Source organism: Phoca vitulina, unplaced genomic scaffold (assembly GCF_004348235.1).
Source record: "Phoca vitulina isolate PV1807 unplaced genomic scaffold, GSC_HSeal_1.0 scaffold13, whole genome shotgun sequence".
In the NCBI taxonomy this organism is placed as follows: Eukaryota; Metazoa; Chordata; class Mammalia; order Carnivora; family Phocidae; genus Phoca; species Phoca vitulina.
In genome coordinates, this window is record NW_022589716.1 from 39,268,831 (window position 1) to 39,289,971 (window position 21,141).

General features: G+C 50.0%; 1 protein-coding gene across 8 annotated transcripts in view; it reads right to left on the reverse strand.

Annotated features, from left to right (window-relative positions):
• The window catches only part of SRGAP3 (SLIT-ROBO Rho GTPase activating protein 3), a 243,659-nt gene that overhangs the window by 101,301 nt on the left and 121,217 nt on the right, over positions 1-21,141 (reverse strand). For all 8 annotated transcript variants that reach the window (XM_032411847.1, XM_032411846.1, XM_032411845.1 and 5 more), the window contains exon 3: positions 7,565-7,727. In XM_032411847.1, coding sequence (XP_032267738.1) covers positions 7,565-7,727 — 163 coding nt within the window. The remainder of the gene's footprint in view (positions 1-7,564; positions 7,728-21,141) is intronic.

The following is a 21,141-nucleotide window of genomic DNA, read 5'->3' on the forward strand; positions in this document are numbered from 1 at the left end:
TTCATGATGCAGGACCCAGACATTTCCGTCCACCAGCCGCTGCTTTGGTCTGGATTCCTGTGTCTGACTTTTCTCAAATCCCTGCATATCTGTGGGGACACAGTGATGTGCCACCCAGGTCCCTTTCAGGAGTAGAGTGCTTAGTTCCCTAGCTGTGAGGAGTGCTGTTGGCAGACACCCCAGCTGTTTGCCCTCCTTGGAACTGCCTTAGCTAAAGAGGTATCTGCTCAAGACCATGCCCCCTTCTGGGAGCAATAAGAACGTATAAAGACCCAGCCTCCTCGCCCTACTCAGGAGAACTCAGAAGGGCCACCCCAGCTTTGGAGCTCCCCCAAGGAGTCAACTGAGGCTTTAGTTGTGATTGCACCATAGCCCAACTTCTCCATTCACTGATTCCTGCTTTCCTTCCTTTCCTTCTGCAGGTGGGGACCCCCAAGAGTACTCGCTAATACACTCCTGCATTATAATCACTCTCAGTCGGCTTCCTGGGGAACCCACACTGGAATAAATCCTAATCCTTCAAGACTCACTTCAAATGCTGCATCCCCAACATTCAACCTTCCCTGAGCCCCAACCCCCAGCCCAGATTAGAAGTCCTCTTCCCTCCGAACCCATGTCCCTCTCTGCTGTATTCGAATCACAGCTACACACCTGTGTCTTTGCTTCCATTCTACAGTGTGATCTCCCTGAGAGGGCACTGGGTCTGACTCATCTCTCTTCTTTAGCAACTGTCTGCCACCAAGCATGGGCTCCATTCAGACACATCTGGACTCAAATCCCAGCTCACCTTTATCAGCATCAGTTCCCTCATCTATAAAATGGGATGATGACAGCGTCTTACACTTAGGCTTTAAGAATTAAATATCTATGGAATGCTTAGCCCAGAGCCCAGCACACAGTCAGCACTCGCTGTTTGCTTTCTATCATTATTGTTTACCTACTGTCATGATGATAACACTGATATATGTTTATTCAGTGAGTCGAGAATGCCTGATGGTGACCAGCTCAGCAGGCTCTACTAGCAGAGTGAGTGTTCACGACTTCATCTCCCTGGTCGCCAGTGGAGATTGGCTGAAGGTTTCTCATTCCCTTGGCAGCTTGCCCATTTTGCTCTCTCTCTCTCTCCATGCGGGCCTCCTAGCTGGACCCGCCAGCATGCAAACCCTCACTCTCTCCTGCAACCAAGAAATAAAAAATAAACTTGGCTTTGAATCCAAGGCCATTGGTGCTTTTGATCTTGGTTACAAAGCAAGGCAATTATTGGACACAAAAGCCCTGATTTATTTATGAAATGCGACGGACATCTTCGAGGCGGGAACGAGAAAGCTCACTGAAGACTGAGACCTATTGCCACACAGTGAATGGCTGCTTTCAAACACAAGCCCCCCAGATGCCTTCTCGTCTCTGCTGAGAGTCTTTCCTCATTAGTGCTTCCTCCAGAACACCGCAGTTCCCAACAATCAAATTCACTTCACGGCCAGGCAAGTAATTAAATTCTGCAGGCATCACAGCACAGAATAATGGATGGCTATTGTTAAGGAGGCTGAGACTGAAAATGGAATGAATGGGCTTCCATGCCCCGTCTCAGACACCGTAGGGGCAGGAAGGGAGAGCAGGCAGGGCGCAAATGGACCCTCCCCACCGGGGCTCTGCAGGGGTTAGTGGATTCAGCACAGGAGCTGGAGTGGAAAACCTGCGTTCGGGGCCAGACTCTGTGCTGACCAGAGGCAGGCCTCAGTTTCCTCACCTGCACAACAAGGAGGTAAGTCATTCTCCGTGTGTGGTCCCCAGACCGCAGCAGCAACCTCACCAGGGAGCTTGTGAGAAAGGCAGATTCTCAGGCCTCTCTCCACTCTCCCGAATCAGCCACTGTGGCGGTAGGGCCCAGCAAGCTGTTTAACAAGTCCTCCAGGTGGTGTTTTTGAGGCTAGAATTTGTGAACGAGTAGATCACGTTTAAAAATGAGGTCACAAGTTCAAATGCAGAAAGGGCCAGGGAGGCAAAATAAAAGAGCCAAGCAGGTGTGCTACACCAGACAACAGCAGGGACCCTAGCATGGTGGGGACAGTATGCCCTGCCTAAAGGGGCTAGCAGCTACTCAGTTCCAGCCAACTACTACCAAGTATGGACCCATGTGGATCTGATATTGGCAAAGCTGCTTCTTCTTTTTTTTAAGATTTATTTATTATTTGAGAGAGAGATCGTGGGGGGCAAAGGGCAGAGGGAGAGAGAGAATCTCCAACAGACTCCCCGCTGACATGGAGCCCAACGTGGGGCTCGATCTCATGACCCTGAGATCATGACCTAAGTCGAAATCAAGAGTCTGATGCTTAACTGACTGAGCCACCCAGGTGCCCCTCAGAGCTTCTTATTTTTGTTTTTTTTGTTTTTTTTTTTAAAGATTTTTATTTTTTATTTATTTATTTGACAGAGAGAGACACAGCGAGAGAGGGAACACAAGCAGGGGGAGAGGGAGAGGGAGAAGCACACTCCCCGCTGAGCAGGGAGCCCGATGCGGGGCTCGATCCCAGGACCCTGGGATCATGACCTGAGCCGAAGGCAGATGCTTAACGACTGAGCCACCCAGGCGCCCCCGAGCTTCTTATTTTTGAAGAGAAACACAAAGTGCTGATTTTTATGTGAAATCCCACAATTTTTAAATATTGGTTTAATTTCTCTTAACATAGTGAGGGCCATGCAGATTATCCTTAAGAACCAAATTCAGCTAAAGCGTGCCATTTTGCAGCCTCCCTTCTGAGTTGCCTTGGACCTCCATCCTCATACACTCTACCCACTGTGCTCTTGACTTTCTCGGAACACTGAACTCCGAACCTCCTTTCCCCATTTGGCAGACTCCTATTCATCCTTCAACACCCATCTCAAAGGTCATCTCCACTGTGAACGCATACTCAACCCTCTGACCCACTTTCCACCTCTCCACTAAGAAGGTAAGGAAGACTCAAACATGGGGTTAAAGAATTGACACACAGCAGAAGGTAACACAAAGGGAGACATGGAGAAGCTATAAAACAGGCTTTCCCCACAGAGGAGGAATTAGGACCTCTTGGAAAAGTTACCCTATTGCTGCTTGAAAAATCACTTAAATAAAAACACTGATCCCATTTGACCAGATTCTAACAAAATGGAGTTTTAAAAGACCAAATATAGAGAAACAAGTGCAGAATTCGTAAGATAGATTAAAAAACAGTTGGCATGAAAATACCCAGGGATTCAAGTGGGGAGCTCAGAGGGGGCCAACCATGTGATGAGACTAAGGTCAAAAAGGCAAACGCCTGCATAGGTTTCATTATTAGAAATAATGTGGCTAGGGAGCCCTGCTCTACTCTTAGCTGGTCACACCTTCCTGGAGTATTCTGAATGGTTCTGAATATTAACTTGTGCAGGCTGGGGAAGCCTGAGACATGACCTAGGTGGGGGGGAAAACACAAAGCCAAATCACAGAGGAAAACTGAAGGGACCTGGAATATTTACCCAGAGGTGGGGAAGACCTGGTTGGGGGGTCATGATTTCTGTCCTCAAGCAAAAGACAAGTTTCCATGTGGATTGATCTGTGTGGCCCTCAGGATGGGACCAGGACCATGAGTGTCAACACTGAGATTTCATCTCAACACTAGGGAGAATTTTCTGTTGATGATTGTCCCCAAATGGAATGAGCCATCCTGAGAGGTAATGAAGACCCTTTATGAGGGACATCTAGCAGAGGGAGAACAACTACAGAGGATGATAAAGGGAATGGAACAGAGGCCTGGTGGACATCTATTGTTTTATTTCTCCCTTCTTTTTTTTTTTTTTAAGAGAGGGAGACAGAGCAAAAACAAGAGCAAGTGGCAGGGAGGGGGGGAGGAGGGGCAGAGGGAGAGAGAGACTCTAAGCAGAGCCCGATGCAGGGCTCGATCTCACGACCCTGAGATCATGACCTGAGCCGAAATCAAGAGTTGGATGCTTAATTTACTGAACCACCCAGGCTCCCCTCTCCCTTCTTCTTGTAAGAGGACTCCATGGGTTGGGTGGAGTTGAATGCACACCCGGCCTCAGGGGTTGGAATGTTTCCAGGCCCAGTCAGTCAGAGCACTGCATCTCACTGGCCGCTGGTGCAGCTTCAAGAGTGTGAGCCCATGCTGGGCAATCAGAGCCCAGAAGACTCCATTCTGGGAGAAGGGCACTCTCACTTTCCACAGGACTTGAAGCAGGTGGGATGTGAGCCCAGAGCTGCAGGGGGCCATGTGGTTGTCACATGGAGAGAGACTACGAGAGAGCCCTTCACCCCACGCCAAAAAAATGTTAGAAAACAGAGAAAATTGGATCAGAGTTGCAGAGAGATGGAGTTCTTTTGTGCCCCTGAAGCCAGCCAAGGCTGGAGGTAAGTCCCTTTCCTCCTGCAAGCCAGCTGAGATGGGTTTCTGTTGCTGACCACCAGAAAAGCCCTGACCCCTAGGATGGCCTCTAAGATCTCAGCCAGTTCCTTTTGCTATGACAGATCTTTATCTGACACTTAAAGCAAGGGCCACCTGCCCACAAGAATCTTGGGACAGCTTGAGGAATTTGAAGTGCTGCCTCTAGTCGTCCGAAGAGACTGCACTGCTAGAGGGGAACTGGAAACTCATGAGGAGGAAAGTTATTAAGTCAAAGAGCATCCTGAGTCAGGGAGAAGTTGGCAGACAGAGCTGCTGCCCCAGACCCAAGCCCAGGAAGGACATGTGGCCTGGAAGCTACTCCCACCCTCTGCAGATGCATGGGCAGAGCATGACTTGGTGGGGTGGTGAAGGAACACCCACCCGAGTGCTACCACCAAGCTCAGGAATGGGGAGGGGGTCCCATTCTTCAGGATCAAGATTAAGCCACCATTTAATGAGTACCTGCTGGATGCCAGACCTGTGCCAGACACTTGGCCTGCCTCGGCTTTTCCAAGCAGCCCCCTGAAGTGGGAGCTGAAGTAGGCAAATGCGGAGGCTCAAGAGACTTGCCCAGGTTCACGAGTCAGTGAGAAGCAGTTCTGGGACAAACTCCCAAAGCCCAGCCATACTGGGCTCCTGCTGGTGGCAACCACAGGCCAAAAGTGGACAAGTCTAAGTTCTCCTGCAGGTTTGCAGGCTGGACCTCCTCATCTGTAGAATGGGGTGACTGACGATACCCTCCCCAGTCTGACCAGAGGCTGGCCTCCCCATTGTTCCGAGGTCTGCGGGATCTATTAGTACAGAAGGAGTGCAGCCTCCGTGCCGAGATTATCTCTAACTGATGTGACACAAAGGGCCGGCACTGTGCTAAATCAGCCAGCCAGGCCCATGCCCAGCTCTCTGCCGGCCCACAGGGGCCAGGTTGCTTCCTTTGTTCCACCGGCCCCGGCCTGGTAACAAGGCAGCCAGAAGCTCAGCTGTCGACCTTGTTTCATTATTTTCTACCCTGTTAACCTCCATCACCAGTGACGCTGCTGTCAGCCTAAATGAGAATTGTAAAGATTGATCTCACTTGTCCCAGGGCTCAGTCAGGAAAAAGACCCTTCATTTCCTAACAGCCCTGATGACCCTTTCTCTGTGAGTCCCTCCCACCCAGGACAAAGATGTGACAGTAGTGGCAGGTGGGGCCTTGGGGCCAGAGCGAGTGATCGGGATCACCTCAGTCTGGCTTTGCAAAGCGCCGTGTTTTTTTCCTTTATTGCCCTGTATTTACCTCCCTAATTACGTTTGCTTACACAAATATTCAACTTGGACGACGTTTTATAAACACAGCCCCAGGAGGGAACCAGTGCATATTGTGCCGTGGAAGGGAATGAGCCTGTGATTACAGTTCCGCTGTAGAAGTCGTCCTCCAAGTGGACAGTCCAAATACAGACCACAGACAGATTATTACATTTCAAATCAACTTGTCCTCTTACCTGTGCTTCTAGCAATCCCAGGTCACCTAATCCCTAAAATTGGCACCTGGCAAGAACAGACGAGCTTGATAATTTTATTTTATTTATTTATTTTTTAAAGATTTTATTTATTTTTTTGACAGAGAGACACAGTGAGAGAGGGAACACAAGCAGGGGGAGTGGGAGAGGGAGAAGCAGGCTTCCTGCTCTGCAGGAAGCCTGACGTGGTGCTCGATCCCAGGACCCTGGGACCATGACCTGAGCCGAAGGCAGACGCCCAACGACTGAGCCACCCAGGTGCCCCTCGGTAATTTTGGTAGTAACACTCTTATGGACTGGTTGGTACAATGGTAGCTAGCTTTCCTGAACACTCACTCTCGGTGCCTTACTTGGTTGGGGTCAACACCCTCTTAATCCTCCCCCACTGCCCTGTGGGCCTTTTTATCACCATCTCACAAATGAAGAAACTGAGGCACAGAGTTAAAGTAACAACGCCCAAAGACACACAGCTGATAAATGGTGGAACCAGGATCATGAATCCAGAAATTTAAGAACTCTGGACCCAGAGACCACACCCTGAGCCACTCCCTTAATAATATACGTATCCCTCCACACCCACACAGTTTCCTTTAACCCTCACACTGCCCCTGGGAAGTAGTTGATCTTAACTCCTTTTGATCGACACAGAAGATGAGGCTCACAGAGGCTAGAGGACTAGCCCATTTTACAGAGGAGGAAACCGAAGTCCGTAGAGGTGGGTTCAGTTCTACAAACATTTCCACAGCATCTACTGTTTGCCAGGCACTGTGTAAGGAACTTGGGAAACAGAGACCTCGGGGCACATATAAGTGACTGCTCCCTGCACACTTGACTTCTGGGCGTTTATATGGGTAAAACCTTCTGAAAACAACCGAGCACTTTGTAAAAAGCCTTAAGAATGGGCAAACTTTTGACCCAAAAATTCTTGTTGCAGAAAACAACTATAGGATAATAGCAGTGAATGTGACAAAAGTATATATACAAAGCAGCTCACCGCAGCGTTATTTAGAAGAGTAAAATAATGGAAATAACTTAAGTGTTCAACAATAAAAGATTGGTTAAATAAATTAGGGTAAGCTCTATCATGAAATACTATGGAATCATTAAAAATGGCACAGAAATAAATTTATTGACCTGGGAAAATTTTGTAATGCAGTGTTATTAACTTATTAGGTGAATAAGCAGACAGTAAAATCATATATGCAGTCTCATCTCATTCAGGAAATATATACTGGAAAATGTATACATATGAGAACTTACAGAAAATGTATTTGCCTATGTTTGTATAAAGAAATCCCTATGGCACCAAAGTGATTATTGCAGTGATAATATTCCCAGTGATTTTAATTTTTGTGTGTGTGCTCATATCCATTTTTCCAAATTTCCTATAATGAATATGTGGTACTTGCCAACCATGCAGAGATTTTTATTTTTGTGCGGGTAGTGGCTGAAGTGGCTGAGGCCACCAGCCATATCTAGGATTCAGACTCAGGGTCTGGGACACCACATCCAGCCCTCCGCCCCTTGCAGCCTTCAACACACCTGCCCTCCTGGTCCCATGCCCCCAAACCAAATCCCACCCTGGCTGGCAATTTTGTAATGCTTAGCTTGGGGCAGAGATATCTGAGCAGGTGGAGTGGCCCCCTTGCCCACCTTTTTGAAGAGTCTGATGACATCCTCACTGATCTGTGAGAGGCGGACGATGACATTGTTCATGAAGATGTCATTGAGGGTGGCATGATCTCGACTCTCCCGCCTGGTCTGATGCAGGACCAGATACCAACAGTTCACGGGCGAGAGGAGGTACTGGTCCTTCCTGTGGAAACCAAGGCAGCTCAGGTTGGCTTCATTGGAACTGTCATCCACACAGTGTTCTGCATTGTCATCCACCGTAGCTCTTTTGACCCTCATGGGGCCCTTTCAGGCTCAGTTTCATTAGAACACATTTACAGCTAGTGAAGCAATCCCCCCTAAGGTCTCAGAGCAGCACTGGGGCCAACTCCAGGTCTTTCGGCTCTAAGGCCTAACACATTCTCCTCTCCCCGCGGCATGTGGCATCTGCTATGTGTATCATTCCCTTCTGGGCAGAAGCTGACTTCCCTAGGGCTAAGAAATACTCAACCAATTGTGTTTAAAATACTTGTATTAGTTCTAAAATTATGCAGTGGAAAAACAAAAAGTGGACTCCTCCTTTTCCCTTCCGTGCCTCCCCCAATCCCTTTGTCCTCTCCCAGGGCCAGCTTCTGCCTTGGCCTCTTGGAAACACATGTCTTTGTCTCTCAATGGAACTGGGGGCTTGGAGGGTTTCAGGTTCTGTATTTGGGATGATGTTAACCCATCTCCCCAAATGGGCTGCTTGGGTAAAGTACATATAAGACAAATAAACCTTTCTCCTGTAACAACTGAGAGATTTTTAGCATCCTCTAAGATGGGTGTTATGCTGAAACAGGGGTTCTCAAAGTGTGGTCCTCAGACCAGCAGCAACATCACCAGGAATCTTGTTAGAAATGCAGATTCTCAAGCCCCACTCCAGACCTGCTGAATCAGAAACTCTAGAGGTGGTAGTCTGGGTTCTAACACGCCCTCTAAGGGATTCTGATTCACACTAAAGTCTGAGAACCACAGATCTACCTAGCATACTTTCCCAAGGCTTGAGAAATGGGATGTTTCTGAAAAATGAAATGAGAGACTATCCCTCTCTTATCTATGCTTTCCCAAAGGCCCCTCTTTTATCCCCAGTAAAGGGTATATACATCCTGTTCTCCAGGAAGAAAGAGGGAAAGGTAATTAGAAACCAAAATCAAACCCATAATCTCACGTTGCCACATGTGGTGGTATGCTGTGTTCCTGCCCTCTGACCCTGATTCTGCCCTCATTCCACTTCCCAGGGTGGGAAGGAGAGGGTGGATAGGCAGGATGTGGAGGACAGGACCTCCTGAGGGTGGTGGTCTCCAAAGTCCCTCCCAGACCTGCATTGCTCCCCTCGTGCCCCCAGGGTGGGCCACCTCCTAGAGCTGACCACGGACATGCTCAGCCACCAACTAGCAGTGTTTTTGAGGAAGGGAATTCTGCTGACTCTCACTACAACCACATCATCCTCCCATAGCCAAAGGGATGTGCTGGGGGGTGCAACCCTGACAGCCTCTGGGCATCTGTAGCACCCCCAGGCCCCACACCCCACCCCAATTCCTGAGCTTGGGAAGGACAGGTGGGGGGGGGGCTCCTGATTTACAGGAATTTTCTTGCTGTCACCAAATGAGCTAAAAATCTATCTATGTAGCAGGAACTGGGGAGAAGGGAATTTGGTTTAGAGGATGGTTATGGTGGAAAATGCCTAAAGAAAAGGGAAGGGACAGGCTGCCAAAGAAAAAATGAACAAATTGCTCCTTGCTTATAGCCTAGAGAAAAAGCTAGAACATGAAAATTCAACCACCCCGCCCAAATTCCTCAGCATTTCCTCTGTCAGGTCTCACGTGGGCTATGGGTGGCAGTGACACCGATGTACCTTGGAGGGGCTCCTTCCCAAGTGGCTGAGGCAGAAGGAAGGATTACAGTGGAAGGTGGTAAAGTGCTATAATAGAGACACATGCAGAGCGTCAGTTCTGCTTGAGAAGTTGGAGAAGGCACCACTCTCCTCCTGTGCTCTCCACATCCCAGGGACACAGGCCCCTTTCCTTTGTGCCAGGTTCCCTCCCACCTGGGGCCCTCACACATGCTGTTCCCTCCATCTGGAATCCATGAGCCCCAGCCCTTCTCATGATTGCCTCCTTCTCTTCTCTTCCCGGTCTCACCTTCAATGATACCTCTGCAGAGAGCATGCCTGTGACCGCACACTAAGGCGTGGGTCCTCAAACCGTGGTCCCCGGACCAGCAACACTGGCATCAGTTGAGAATTTGTTGGAAATGCAAGTTCTCAGGGCCACCCCAGACCATTTAAATAAGAAACCCTAGGGATAGGCCCAGCCTCCATGTTCTAACCTGCCCTCTGGGTGTTCTAACACACTCAGGTTTGAGAACAGTTGCCTTAAGGAGTTTCTACCCCCACTCCTCACCCTCCTGTAAGTTCTTTCAGAGGAGGGATTGTTCTGTTCCAGGCACCACATCCAGCACCCAGCAACATGCCTGACTCAAAGTGGATATTATGGAAGAAAGACCCATGAGAAAAGTACATAGTTGTGCTGGGTCTTGAAGAATGGGTAGGAGTTTTCCAAACAGCCAGAGGGGCGGAGAGAGATAGAATTGTAGACAGAAGGCACGAGGGATAAAAGATAGGTAAGTAGCTCAGTACAGCTAGAATTTCAAATATGTTAGGAGAACACTGGTATGAGGCTGGAGAGACAGATTAAGGGTTTGATTATAGGGGGCAATGAATGCCAGGCTAATGAGCTTGGAATTTATTCTCTAAGCCACATGGTTCTCTACCTGGGTTGCACACTAGAATCACCTGAGAAGCTTTAAGAAAACACCAAGACCCAGGCCCCATCCAAGACCAATTAAATCAAAATCTCTAGGCACAGAGCCTTAGTATTGGTATTTTTAAAAACATTTTCTATAAGATTCTAATGTGCAGCGAGGGCTAAGAATGCCTGCTGTAGGCAGTGAGGAGTCATCAAAGTTACTTAAGCAGAGGTATGACCTAACCAATGCGTGTTTGAGGATGGGCAGATTGCAGGATGGGTGGTTGGATAGATGGATGGATGGATGGATGGATGGATGGATGGATAAATAGATGAGTAAGTGTAGGGATGGTGGATAGATGGGTGAGTGGAGGGATTAGTGGGTAGATGGATGGGCGGATGGGTGAGTGGATGGATAGATGGATGGGTAGATGGGTAGATGGGTGGGTGGGTGGGTAGGTGAATGAATAGATGGGTGGATGGGTGGATGGATGAGTGGACTGATAGATGGACAAGTGGATGGGAGGATGGATGGGTGTGGGCATAGGCTTGGGGCTGGAGGGAGGACCAGTCGGGACTTGTTTAGTCCAGGAGAAGAGAGAGGATGAGGGCCTGGGTAGGTGGCAGTGTGGCCAGAGAAGGCTGGACTTGAGAGATACCTCAACAGAAGAGCAGATAATCTTGGAGACCTCCTGGAAATAGAAAGGAAGGAGGAGGAGGGAAGAGTGGATAGTGATTCCAAGCTTTGGATCTCAGGCAACAGGGTAGATGCTGATGACACGGACTGAGATAAGAACTGCAAGGGAGAAGCAGGTTTGGGCAGAAAACACTTTGCACATCCATTTTTCACTGCTTCCTAGGTGCTGATAGAAATGGAAAGATTAAAGGGGAGATGAGATAATTGAGCTGTTACTTAAATTACTTCAGGGGCTTAGCTCAGTCTGGGATGCAAGAATTGAACAGCATCAGGGAATTAAATGTACAAAATTTATGGAAGTCACAGCCAGAAGGTGAATTTCAGGTGGGGAGAAAGAAGACAAGTGATCTTGAAAGGGTACGGAAATGCTGGGATGGCTTGGGGACCATTAAATTAGGTCGCCTGGTCAGAGAGGCTCGGTAAGAGAAAGACAGAAAGGACAGCACTTTCCTTATCAGAAGCTGTGGGCAGGAGGCAATCTGAGCAGTCTCAGACGGGAATTCTGCAGAGAGGCGGGGGGGCGGGGGGGAGACGGAGGCAAGGGGCACAAAGTTACCTGAAAGCAACCAAGGACTCATCAAGCTAGAGCGAGCAGCTGCTGGAAAGATGAGGGCCTTGTCTCTCTCAGGCTTCACTCACTGTGTGTGTGTGTGTGTGTGTGCGCGTGCACGCGCGCTAGGCACAGCGAGGCATGGAGCATGCAGCAGGGACCACAGCAGGCAAGACCCTGCTCCCACATGCCTTGCACTCACTCGAGTGAGGGGGACACACAAGGGAGCAGATGATGACACAGCCTCCTGAATGTAGTGATGAGAGGGAGCTGTGGAGCAGAGGAGGGCCCCCTTGCCCACATTTGGTGGTGAGGTGGTGGATGGCTTCCCAGAGGAAGCACTTTCTAGACTGAGAAATAAAGGCTGCAATGGAGTTTGAAAGGGCAGAGCTTTCTAGATCAAGAAATACAGTGAACAAAGGCCAAAAGGGAGGCTGGAAAGATGTGGGTGAATAGAATGTAGTCGGGGGGGGGGGGCTCGAGCATGGTATTCTGGGGTGGAGGTGGGAGTGACAAGTGAGGTTGGAGAATTAGGAAGAAGACACATAGCCAAGGTCCCATTAGAGAGTTTGAGCTTTGTTCTCAAGTCGGTGGGGAGCCATTGAAGAGTCTAGATCAGGGAATGAAAGGGTAAAATTTAATTTGCAGATTCTCGCTTTGACTACTCTGCGGAGGACAGGCTCAAAGGGGCCAAGAGAGAAGTTGAGGGACTCAAGAAATACCTAGGTAGTGAGAAGACTGGGCCTGGAGATTGACTGGATGAGGTTTGGGATGGGGGTGAGCAGGGAGGAAGAGACATCCATGATGAATCCCAAGTTTCCTGGGTTGGGTACCTGGGAGAGCAGAAGTGGCATCTGCTAAGCTGAGGGGGAGGAGGGCAGTGGTGAAGTAGGGAGGAAAGGAGAGGAACTCTGTTTGAACATGACAAGTCTAAAGGGCTTCTGGAACACCCAGATGGTGATATCTGGGCTAGAGAAACAAATGGGGAAGCTAGCAGCAAGCACTCGGATGGTATTTGAAACCACCGAATGACACAGAACTCTTTACAAATGTGCATGACCATGTGGCAGAAGGGGCAAATCCTTGGGAGGCCTGGCCAGGCTGCAGCTGGAAGGATGGGGCAGGGCTGGGCTCCTCCCTTCCCTTGGTTACCGAGGATGGGGATAATGGGCTAGCCCATCCTTCTCTGCAGAGAGGCTGCCCGGGCCTGCCATCCAACCAGCGGGCCCATCCTCTTGGTCCCTCCCAGCATGGGAGACCGCTTGTTCTGCTCCCCTCACCTTCTCCCAGCCCTGGCTCCCTTGGTGTGGCAGCTCATTTGTAGACTGAAAGGCTGGGGTGAACAGGGCTGTCCATAGCCAGGGTCAGGGGCAGAGCTGACCACTCCGTGGAAAGCTGCCACTTGTGGTCTTGGCCACAATGGTACCAGGCTCTCACAGTATCAGAAAGAAGAGGCAATAGCCACAAATGGGACCCAGCATGGCAAAACAGAAAGATGCCTGGACTTGAGCGGGGGTGTTCACCGGTGTCCACCACACTGCCTATGTGACTTTATGCAGGTCACTTAACCCCTGTGGCTTGGCTACTTAAACTGTACCATGAGCCTTGGGATTAAACATCAGAAAACAGCTCCATGGTCATTCATTCAGCCATTCATCCATTCAATACATTTTTATTGAATATTTCATATGGACTAGACGCTAGGCACATAATTTTGAGGACAATAGACACAGTTCCTGCCTCCATGGAGTTTACAGTTTAGTGGGGGAGACAGACACCCCTCAAGGAATCCTGCAAATGTGTGTCAAGTTCCAACTCCAGAAAGTGCTAGAGAGGACATAGCAGGGTGCCATGAGAGCCCATAACAAGGGAACCTGGCCTGGGGGTCCCTGAAGTAATCCCTGAGGAAGGGGTCTTTAGGCTGGGCTCTAAAGGAAAAGTGTTGGGGGGGTAGCTAGGTAAAGGGGATGGGGCTCAGAGGAGAGGGGCCCAGGCAGAGGGAACAGAATGGGCAAAAGCTCATGTCAGGGCAGGGGAGTTTGGTGCATTTAAGGAACTGAATAAAGGCCAATGTGGCTGGAGCCCGGGAAGCAAAGTGGGGGAGAGGACAGGTGCAGGGGGTCGAGGGCTCTGGCCAGCGCATCAATCACCATCCCACTGGCCATCTGGATTGTACCGGGACCGCACGAAGAAGCACCCAAACCACACAGGGCAGAGCTGGGCACTGACCTTCCTTTCTTAGGAGGTTACTTGTCCCTTTTGAGAACAGGACCCCTTTGACCTGAGACCCAGCTCTCCATGCCAGCAGCAATTTCTGCCTGTTGTGACCACACTTTTGGAAGCTGTCACAGTGAACCTGGCGGGCTCTCTCTCCTTTAAGGCACATCTTGAGCAGCCTTTCTGCTTTTCCCATCTTGCATCCCAGTGTCTATGCAGCAGGCAGAAGCTGCTGAGCTAAGGCTTGATGTGAGAACTTTCACATATATATCTATTTTCTTTTTTTTGGCCAGAAAACAGCAATGAAAATTTCTGGTGAGTCACAGCTTTCTTTCTTTGGCTAGGGGAGCTGGGTATGAAGCTCCAAGAGCCTGCAGCTAGAGGAGCGAGACCTTGCCAAGCTGGGGAAGCTAGGGAAATGAAATTAGCAACAAGCCACCTTCTCCAGCTTCTCGGCTGGGGGCCGGAAAATTCCGCTTAGCAAACAGAACCTATTTCCAGGCCTTGCAAAGCCCCACACTGCAGATGAATCCAAACCCACTGCCCCGGGACTATGGTTCCTCTGGGAGAGAGGCAAGCTCATGCAGCTGACACCATCCCCAAGATGCCAAATGCCTGCCTCTGGCTTCCTGCTCTCCTCCAGCACGTTCTTGGGTCTTACTCAGCAGGCTGCCAGCAAAGCTGCCCCTGAACAGAGCTCCCTCAATTAGTTCCAGGGCCCAAAAGGTATGGGTAACTTCTTGCTACCTAAGCTGCCCCAAGCAGGATTTGGAATTCATCGCCCTTGCTTGGAGCATGATTCAGTAATTCCACAAATATGAACTGAGGGCTGTCTCTTGTGCCAGGCAATGGTAAGCAAAATGAGTCACGCTTCCTGCTTCGTGGAGTGTACAGCCCAGTGGGGGCCTCAGGTGATAATCAAATAATCACATAAATAAATAGAAAATTGCATCAGTGGTGGGGGCTCTGAAGGAGAAATGCATGGTACCTCAAGGGTCTATAACAGGGGTTACCTCACCCCAGGAAGGTAGAAGTGGGTGTCAGCTGACCATGCGGGTCCTTCCTGTCACTGAGACTTCAGTTGAGATGTTTCTCCTGCATGAGGCCTTCCCTGACCCTCAGTGGCTCCCTGGTCTCTAGCACAAAACCCTACTTTATTGTCATTACTGCACTACCACTCCTGAGATCTGTCTTGTTCATTTACTTTCTGTTTCTGGTCTTTGACTCCTCTCAAGCTTCCATCCGTTATGTTCACCACTGTTCCTCTGGTGCCAGGCAGGCCTGGGCACACGGTTGGCTGAAGAGATGAAAAGTATCCAGAAGGATAAGCTGGAAACAGAAGGACGGGCAGGTTTTGGCATAACCCAGGGATAAGGGAGAGCATTCCCTACGGTAAGTGTGAAGGCTCTGTGTGCATGCATACCGTGGAAAACTGAGGGAAGGTATGTGCAGCCAGAAGGCAGAGAGGAGGCAACCGAGGGTGGAGACAAGGCTGAAGAGGGAGCACGAGCTGGGGCCTTGATGAACAGGGCGAGCATCTGGGCTGGCTACTGCCGTAACGAAGGACCACGCTGGGGACGTAAACAGCAGACGTGTTGTCTCACAGTTCTAGAGGCTACAAGTCTGAGATCAAGGTGTCAGCAGGTTGGTTCCTTCTGGGGGCTGTGAGGGAGACCCTCACATGCCTCTCCTCTAGATTCTGGTGGTTTGCTGGCAATCTTTGGTGTTGCTTAGCTTGTAGCCATATCATCCAACCTCTGCCTTTGAGTTCACATGATGCTTACCCTGTGCGTGTGTGTGTCCAAATCTCCCCTTTCCATAAGGACACCAGTCATGCTGGATTAGGACCCACCCTTACGCTTACGTTAACTTGATGCTCTCTTTCCAAATAAGGTTGCTTTCTAAGATTTGGGGGGTTAGGATTTCAGCCTGTGAATTTGGGGAGGACACAATTCAACTCATAATAGACTGCTTCCCCAAGTGGATCAGGAGCCCAAGGAGAGTTTACATGACCACTCAGCCATCTTTCTTGTGGTCCATCCGAGGAGCGAATGGGCCCATGATGCAGAGGATAAAGTTTGACCCCATCAGCTGGCATTCAAGGCCAGTCCAGCCCTCTCCCTCATCCACTTCTCCGCTTGCAGAAACCTTCTCCAGGCAATGGACAAAGCTCTTAGCCAGGGACGGGTTTCTTCATTTATCTATTTTTTGCCTCCCAAGGAATCTAAGGTCATCATACTGGGAGTTGGAGAAGTTCGGATCCTGACTCTGCTGCTAATCGGCTGTGTGTTCTTGGGCTTGTCACTCTACCTCTCTGAGGCTTCACTGTCTCATCTATCATATGGGTGGGTGAGTGATTCAGTGGCCAGTGAGGGCCTTCAGATATTGACAACATCGACTGTATTTTCGAAAACCAAAATGCTTACACATGATCTGACAAAGGCTTTTATGTTCCTGATCACCCAACGTGTTTATTTGAAAAGCCTCATAAGAAGCACAAAAATGAAAGCAGTGAATGGCCATTACGTAGGACCCTTTCATGTATTTAGCTTCAATGACAGGACAATGAGGCTACTGAAATCTGGGAAGGGGGGGCAGCTCTTCCTAGTTCATGGGCATTCCTGCCTTGACACCTGTGCCCATTCCGTCTTCATGCACCTGGAATGCCTTCTGCTATTCTTGCCACACAGCAAAAGCTTACTCTCAGAAGTCCTGTTCACAAGGCTCTTCCCTCAGGGATTACCTGAGATCTGTCTAAACCACTCATTTGGATCTACTCAGTTACCTCCAGACATCTTTTATGTTGTTGCTTAGCTCCTCAATCACCACTCACATGTGTGGGGCTGGTTCCCTCACTTACTCCATAAGCCCCTTGAAGGCAGGAACAATGTCTTGTTTTCTTTGTATTCCATCATAGTCCTTGGCAGAATCCAATTCATTCATTCATTCACCCGTTCACTCACTCGCTCTTCTAATGTTTTTTGAACACCTGCCATGTTTTAGGCACTGTCTGGTCACAGAGGACTGAAAAGATGACTCGATGCGCCTTGAGAAGGCTCACAGTCTAGTAGGTAAAATTAATGCAAACCATTCCCTGTTGCTTTTTTTCCCCACAGCTATCCAAATAACAGCAACCAACACTTAACCTGCTAGAGGAAGCATTGTTCTCAGGTATATCCCCTGGAAGGTAAGAGATAACACAAACTAAAGGCATCAGAATAGAAGAGGACATCACCTCACACACAGAGCGCTATTTGCATGTGGGGCTCATATTCTAGATGGAAATCTGGAACTGGGCTAGGACAGGGCTTTTCAAACTGGGTCCCAAGGAGTGCTAGTTTGGTGAAATGTTAATCAATATTAGAGGGAGAAAGAATTCTGTGGTCAAATAGCTTTCAGAAAGAAGTCACCAGGCTTATTTATTGCACAACTTCTCAGAGCCTTCCATACCCTAATGTGTGTTGGGAATCTCAAAGAGGAGGTATAGAGTGGGTAATTGCTCCTAACTGCATTCATCTCCACCTCGCCCCACCCCCATCTAGAAGTCTCAGTGTATTGGTGTCTTAGAAAACCCTCCTCTGGAGGAAGAGAAAGTGTTAGTTCCAGCAAACCTCTGGCTTCCTAGAACTATGCAACTTGTTCGGACGACATTCACCTACACTGAGAGGCAGGTTTTAAGGGCCCTGGTGTGCTGCCCCTCCCCCCACCACACTCCTGCTCAAGAAGGGCCCCCAGTTCCAGGTCTTGAAGAGGACAAGCCAACCTCAGGCTAGGGCTGCCTGGGAAAGAGCACTGGATTATGGATTTGACTCCGGGGAAGTAGAGGGTTCTAGAAGGCCAGCGTGGCCTAAAAGTAAGTTGTAAATAATTTATCATCTGGAAAATCATCACAATGGGTGCTCTTACACATAAATAACCCTTAGAATCCCCTGGAGGGCTTGTTAAAATACAGATTGCTGGGCCCTACCCCTGGAGTTTCTCATTCAGCAGGTCTGCAGTGAGGCGCCAGATTTTGCATTTCTGACAAGTCTCCACATGATGCTGCTGGTCAGGACCGCACTTTGTTAAAGGGGTGCTCTAGCATCTGCGGTCCCGGTTCCCGGTCAGGGACAGCACTGTGAAGCCCACATCTGTCCTCTCAGCAACACTGTGCCGGGCGCCAGGCACAAGGAGTGGGTGATCCTTTGCCCAAATGGCTCCACCAAGCTCCTAAGGCAGCCAGAAGACAGATGTCCCCCTCCTTTGCCTCCCACCAGCCCCACCCCAGGGCAATTCCAATTACCACTTGATCTTCATTCGTTCATTCAACAAACAGTTAGTACGTGCCAACCATATGCCAAACCTGGTGCTGGGTGTTCAGGAACCCAGGTCAAGAGCCACCCGCTCTGCCATCTCTGAGCTCATCTCCCAGTGCTTGTCAAAAGGGGGACAGAATAGAACACAGGCGATTTCAGCACAAGATGGCAGCATCTGCCTCACTCTTCTCAAGACCTTCTGTTAAGTCCGAAAGGGAAAACATCCTTGATTCCTCTTTTCCTCAGTCCTGCCTCTGAAAGACTGCCCAGCACTGCCCACCCCTCCTGGTCTGCTCTGCCATGCCCCTGGCAATCATCACCACCGCCTGCACAGCAATAATCCCACCCACCTGCTCCACTCGTGCCCCCTCCAACCCAGGGTCAGCTTTCAAAAACAGAAATGGGGTCATGCGCCCCCCTACTTACAGTGCCTCAGTGGCTTCCCACACTCCCTTACCACCGGTTCCAGCCCCACTGGCCTCTCCTCCCCTCCTGTTGCCCCCAGGGCTGCCCTTTCTCATCCCTCAGGTCTCTGCTTAAAAGCCACTGCCTCCAGGTGCCTTCCCTGACTGCTGTTCTGGCTCAGTGTGGAGGATCAAAGAGGGCTGCAAGTCCTTTGATGGGAGAAGGGTTTTCTTTCCTATCTCCTTGAAGTGGAGCTTGGGCTGAGAGGCAGTGCTGGGCCAGTTCCAGACCTCGCCTTGCAGACTGGGGCTTCCCCACGGCTCTCTTGGGGTCCTGAGCCACAGTGTCAGACACCCAGCTGAAATGCTAGGTACAGAGGCCGACACCACACAGGGAAGGAGACAGCCCAGCTGGGCCCAGCCTTGCAGCCGTCCCCACCAAAGCTCCCGGCACATGGGTGAAGCCACCTTGGACTCCAGCCCAGACCAGCCACCAGCTGGAGATCACTCGGTGATCCCAGTCAAAGCCCCATAAAGTGGAAAAATCACGCGACTGAGGCCTGTCCAAATTCCTGACCCACTAAACCATGAGGTACTGCGTTTTAGTACTAAGTATTGCTGTTACACAGAATAAATAACCAGAATATTCTGCATTATATTTATTTCCATCATAGCACCTCCTTGGGCAGCTATATATATTTTTTTGATTGCCCGAGCAGATAAAGAGCAAATGGAGGAGCACTGAACTTAGAATCAAGAGACCTGAGTTCTTGTTATGGACTGAACATCTGGGTCCCCTTAAAAGTCGTATGTTGAAACCCTACGCCCAGTGTGGCAGTATCAGGTGGCGGGGCCTTTGGTAGGTAATTAGGATTTGAGCAGAGCCCTCATGAATGGGATTAGTGCCCTTAGAAGAGTCAGGGGAGAGCTCGCCTGCTCTCTCTGCTCTCTACCACGTGAAGACACAATGAGAATCAGCGGTCTGCACGCTGAGAGAGCTCTCACCAGACCCCAGCCATGCTGGCACCCTGTTAGGGCTAGGCTCACTGGGGCTGAGCTCCCTGTGGCACATGATTCAAAGAAAGGTTCAGGTGGTGGCTCTGAGGGTTTACCTGGGGCAGGTCGAACATTTGGAGAACGATACCATCACCATCTATTTCTTTTCTACCATCACATATTACACACACTGAGGACCTCTTATTTTCCTGGGCTGTGCTGTGTGCTGAAACACCTAGATTAACAGGACACAGTCCCTGCTCTCAGATACTGTCCCTCCTCTTGAGGGGGCATGCCCACAGTTGGTACAGTCAGGGCAGGCACCCAGTCCCTCTGGCCATGTCCTTTGAACTCTGCAACCTGCTTGCTCTTCAGGCCTCAGTGTTTAAGGCCTGAGTCTGACCCAGTGGTTCCTCTGTGTGCCCATAATATTCTGTATTTGTTGATTTGCTTATTTAGCCAGTATTTACTGAGTACCTACGAAGTGCCAGGCCCTGATTTATCGTAGGAAACAAGACAGGTGGTTCCTGCCATGGTGGGATCTCCCATCTAGCGGGAGAGATAGAGGAACAACCAAACATGAAAAAAAGAAAAGAAAGAAACTATCAAATGATTGCTCTGATGGACTTCCAGCTTCTAGCATGGTGAGAAATCGGTTGACAAGCCACCTGGTCTATGGTACTTGGTTACAGCAGCTGAGTGAACTAAGACAGTTGCCATCCCAGCTCGGCCACTCACTTGCTGGGCTATGTTGGGCAACTCAATTCCCTCTCTAAACAAAATCTCTCAGCCAGAGTAGGTTTTACAGACCAAGTACGTTTCCTCCCTTCCTTGCTCCTGCTCATCCACAAATACCCCATCTCTGTCTGGCACTGGGCCCACTGCAGTGGGAATAAAATAACCAGATCTGGGCCCTGCCCTCGAGGCCCTGAGAGGCTACCTGCCAGAGAGAATGAATGAGTAACTGTAAGATAGCAAGACAAGCCTTCTCTGGACAGCAGGACGAAGGACCCAGAGCCCAGCACAGATCCTGTTCACTGAGCTCCAAAGAGGCAGCCAGGGGTCAGCACTGGTTGGCCCTGGGGTCAAAGGGCAAGTCCAGGCATCCCTTAGAGACTCCTGCTTCCAAAAGCCACATTAGCATGGTGCAGAGGGCCTATACCAGCTGCACTGGCCTGGGCCCACGCCCTAATTAGACTTTCATAGCGTCTCACGCAGCCTGCTTGGCCCGACTACCAGCTGGAGCTCCTGTTCCGTCTGGTGGCCTCCGGTTAATGAACCCGTGAGGGGCTGGCCGAGCTCATTACAGGCGATGCGAGGGAACAGGGGACCCCCCCGCCCATGCTCCCCCATTTCATGTTCACACTGAAAATGCGAAGGGAAGAGACGGGCAGGAGCTGAGGCCACAACCTGACCACACAGCCCTGGATGGCTCCAGTGACGGCTCAGCCCGAGACAAGGGTTTCCGTGCGTGTGTCTGTATCTCTGGTTTTAGGGGAGCGTTCTCAGGCTGCACCCGGCCCTTTCTTCTCTCAGGCCAACGAGGCAGAATGAGAATGACAGTTCAAATCTGTCTCCTTGCAATGACTGGTCCATAGACATGTCTGGACAAGCTGCTTTCTCAGAGCTTCACTGTCCTCAGCTTTAAGGTAGGGCAGTAACCCCCACCCGGCC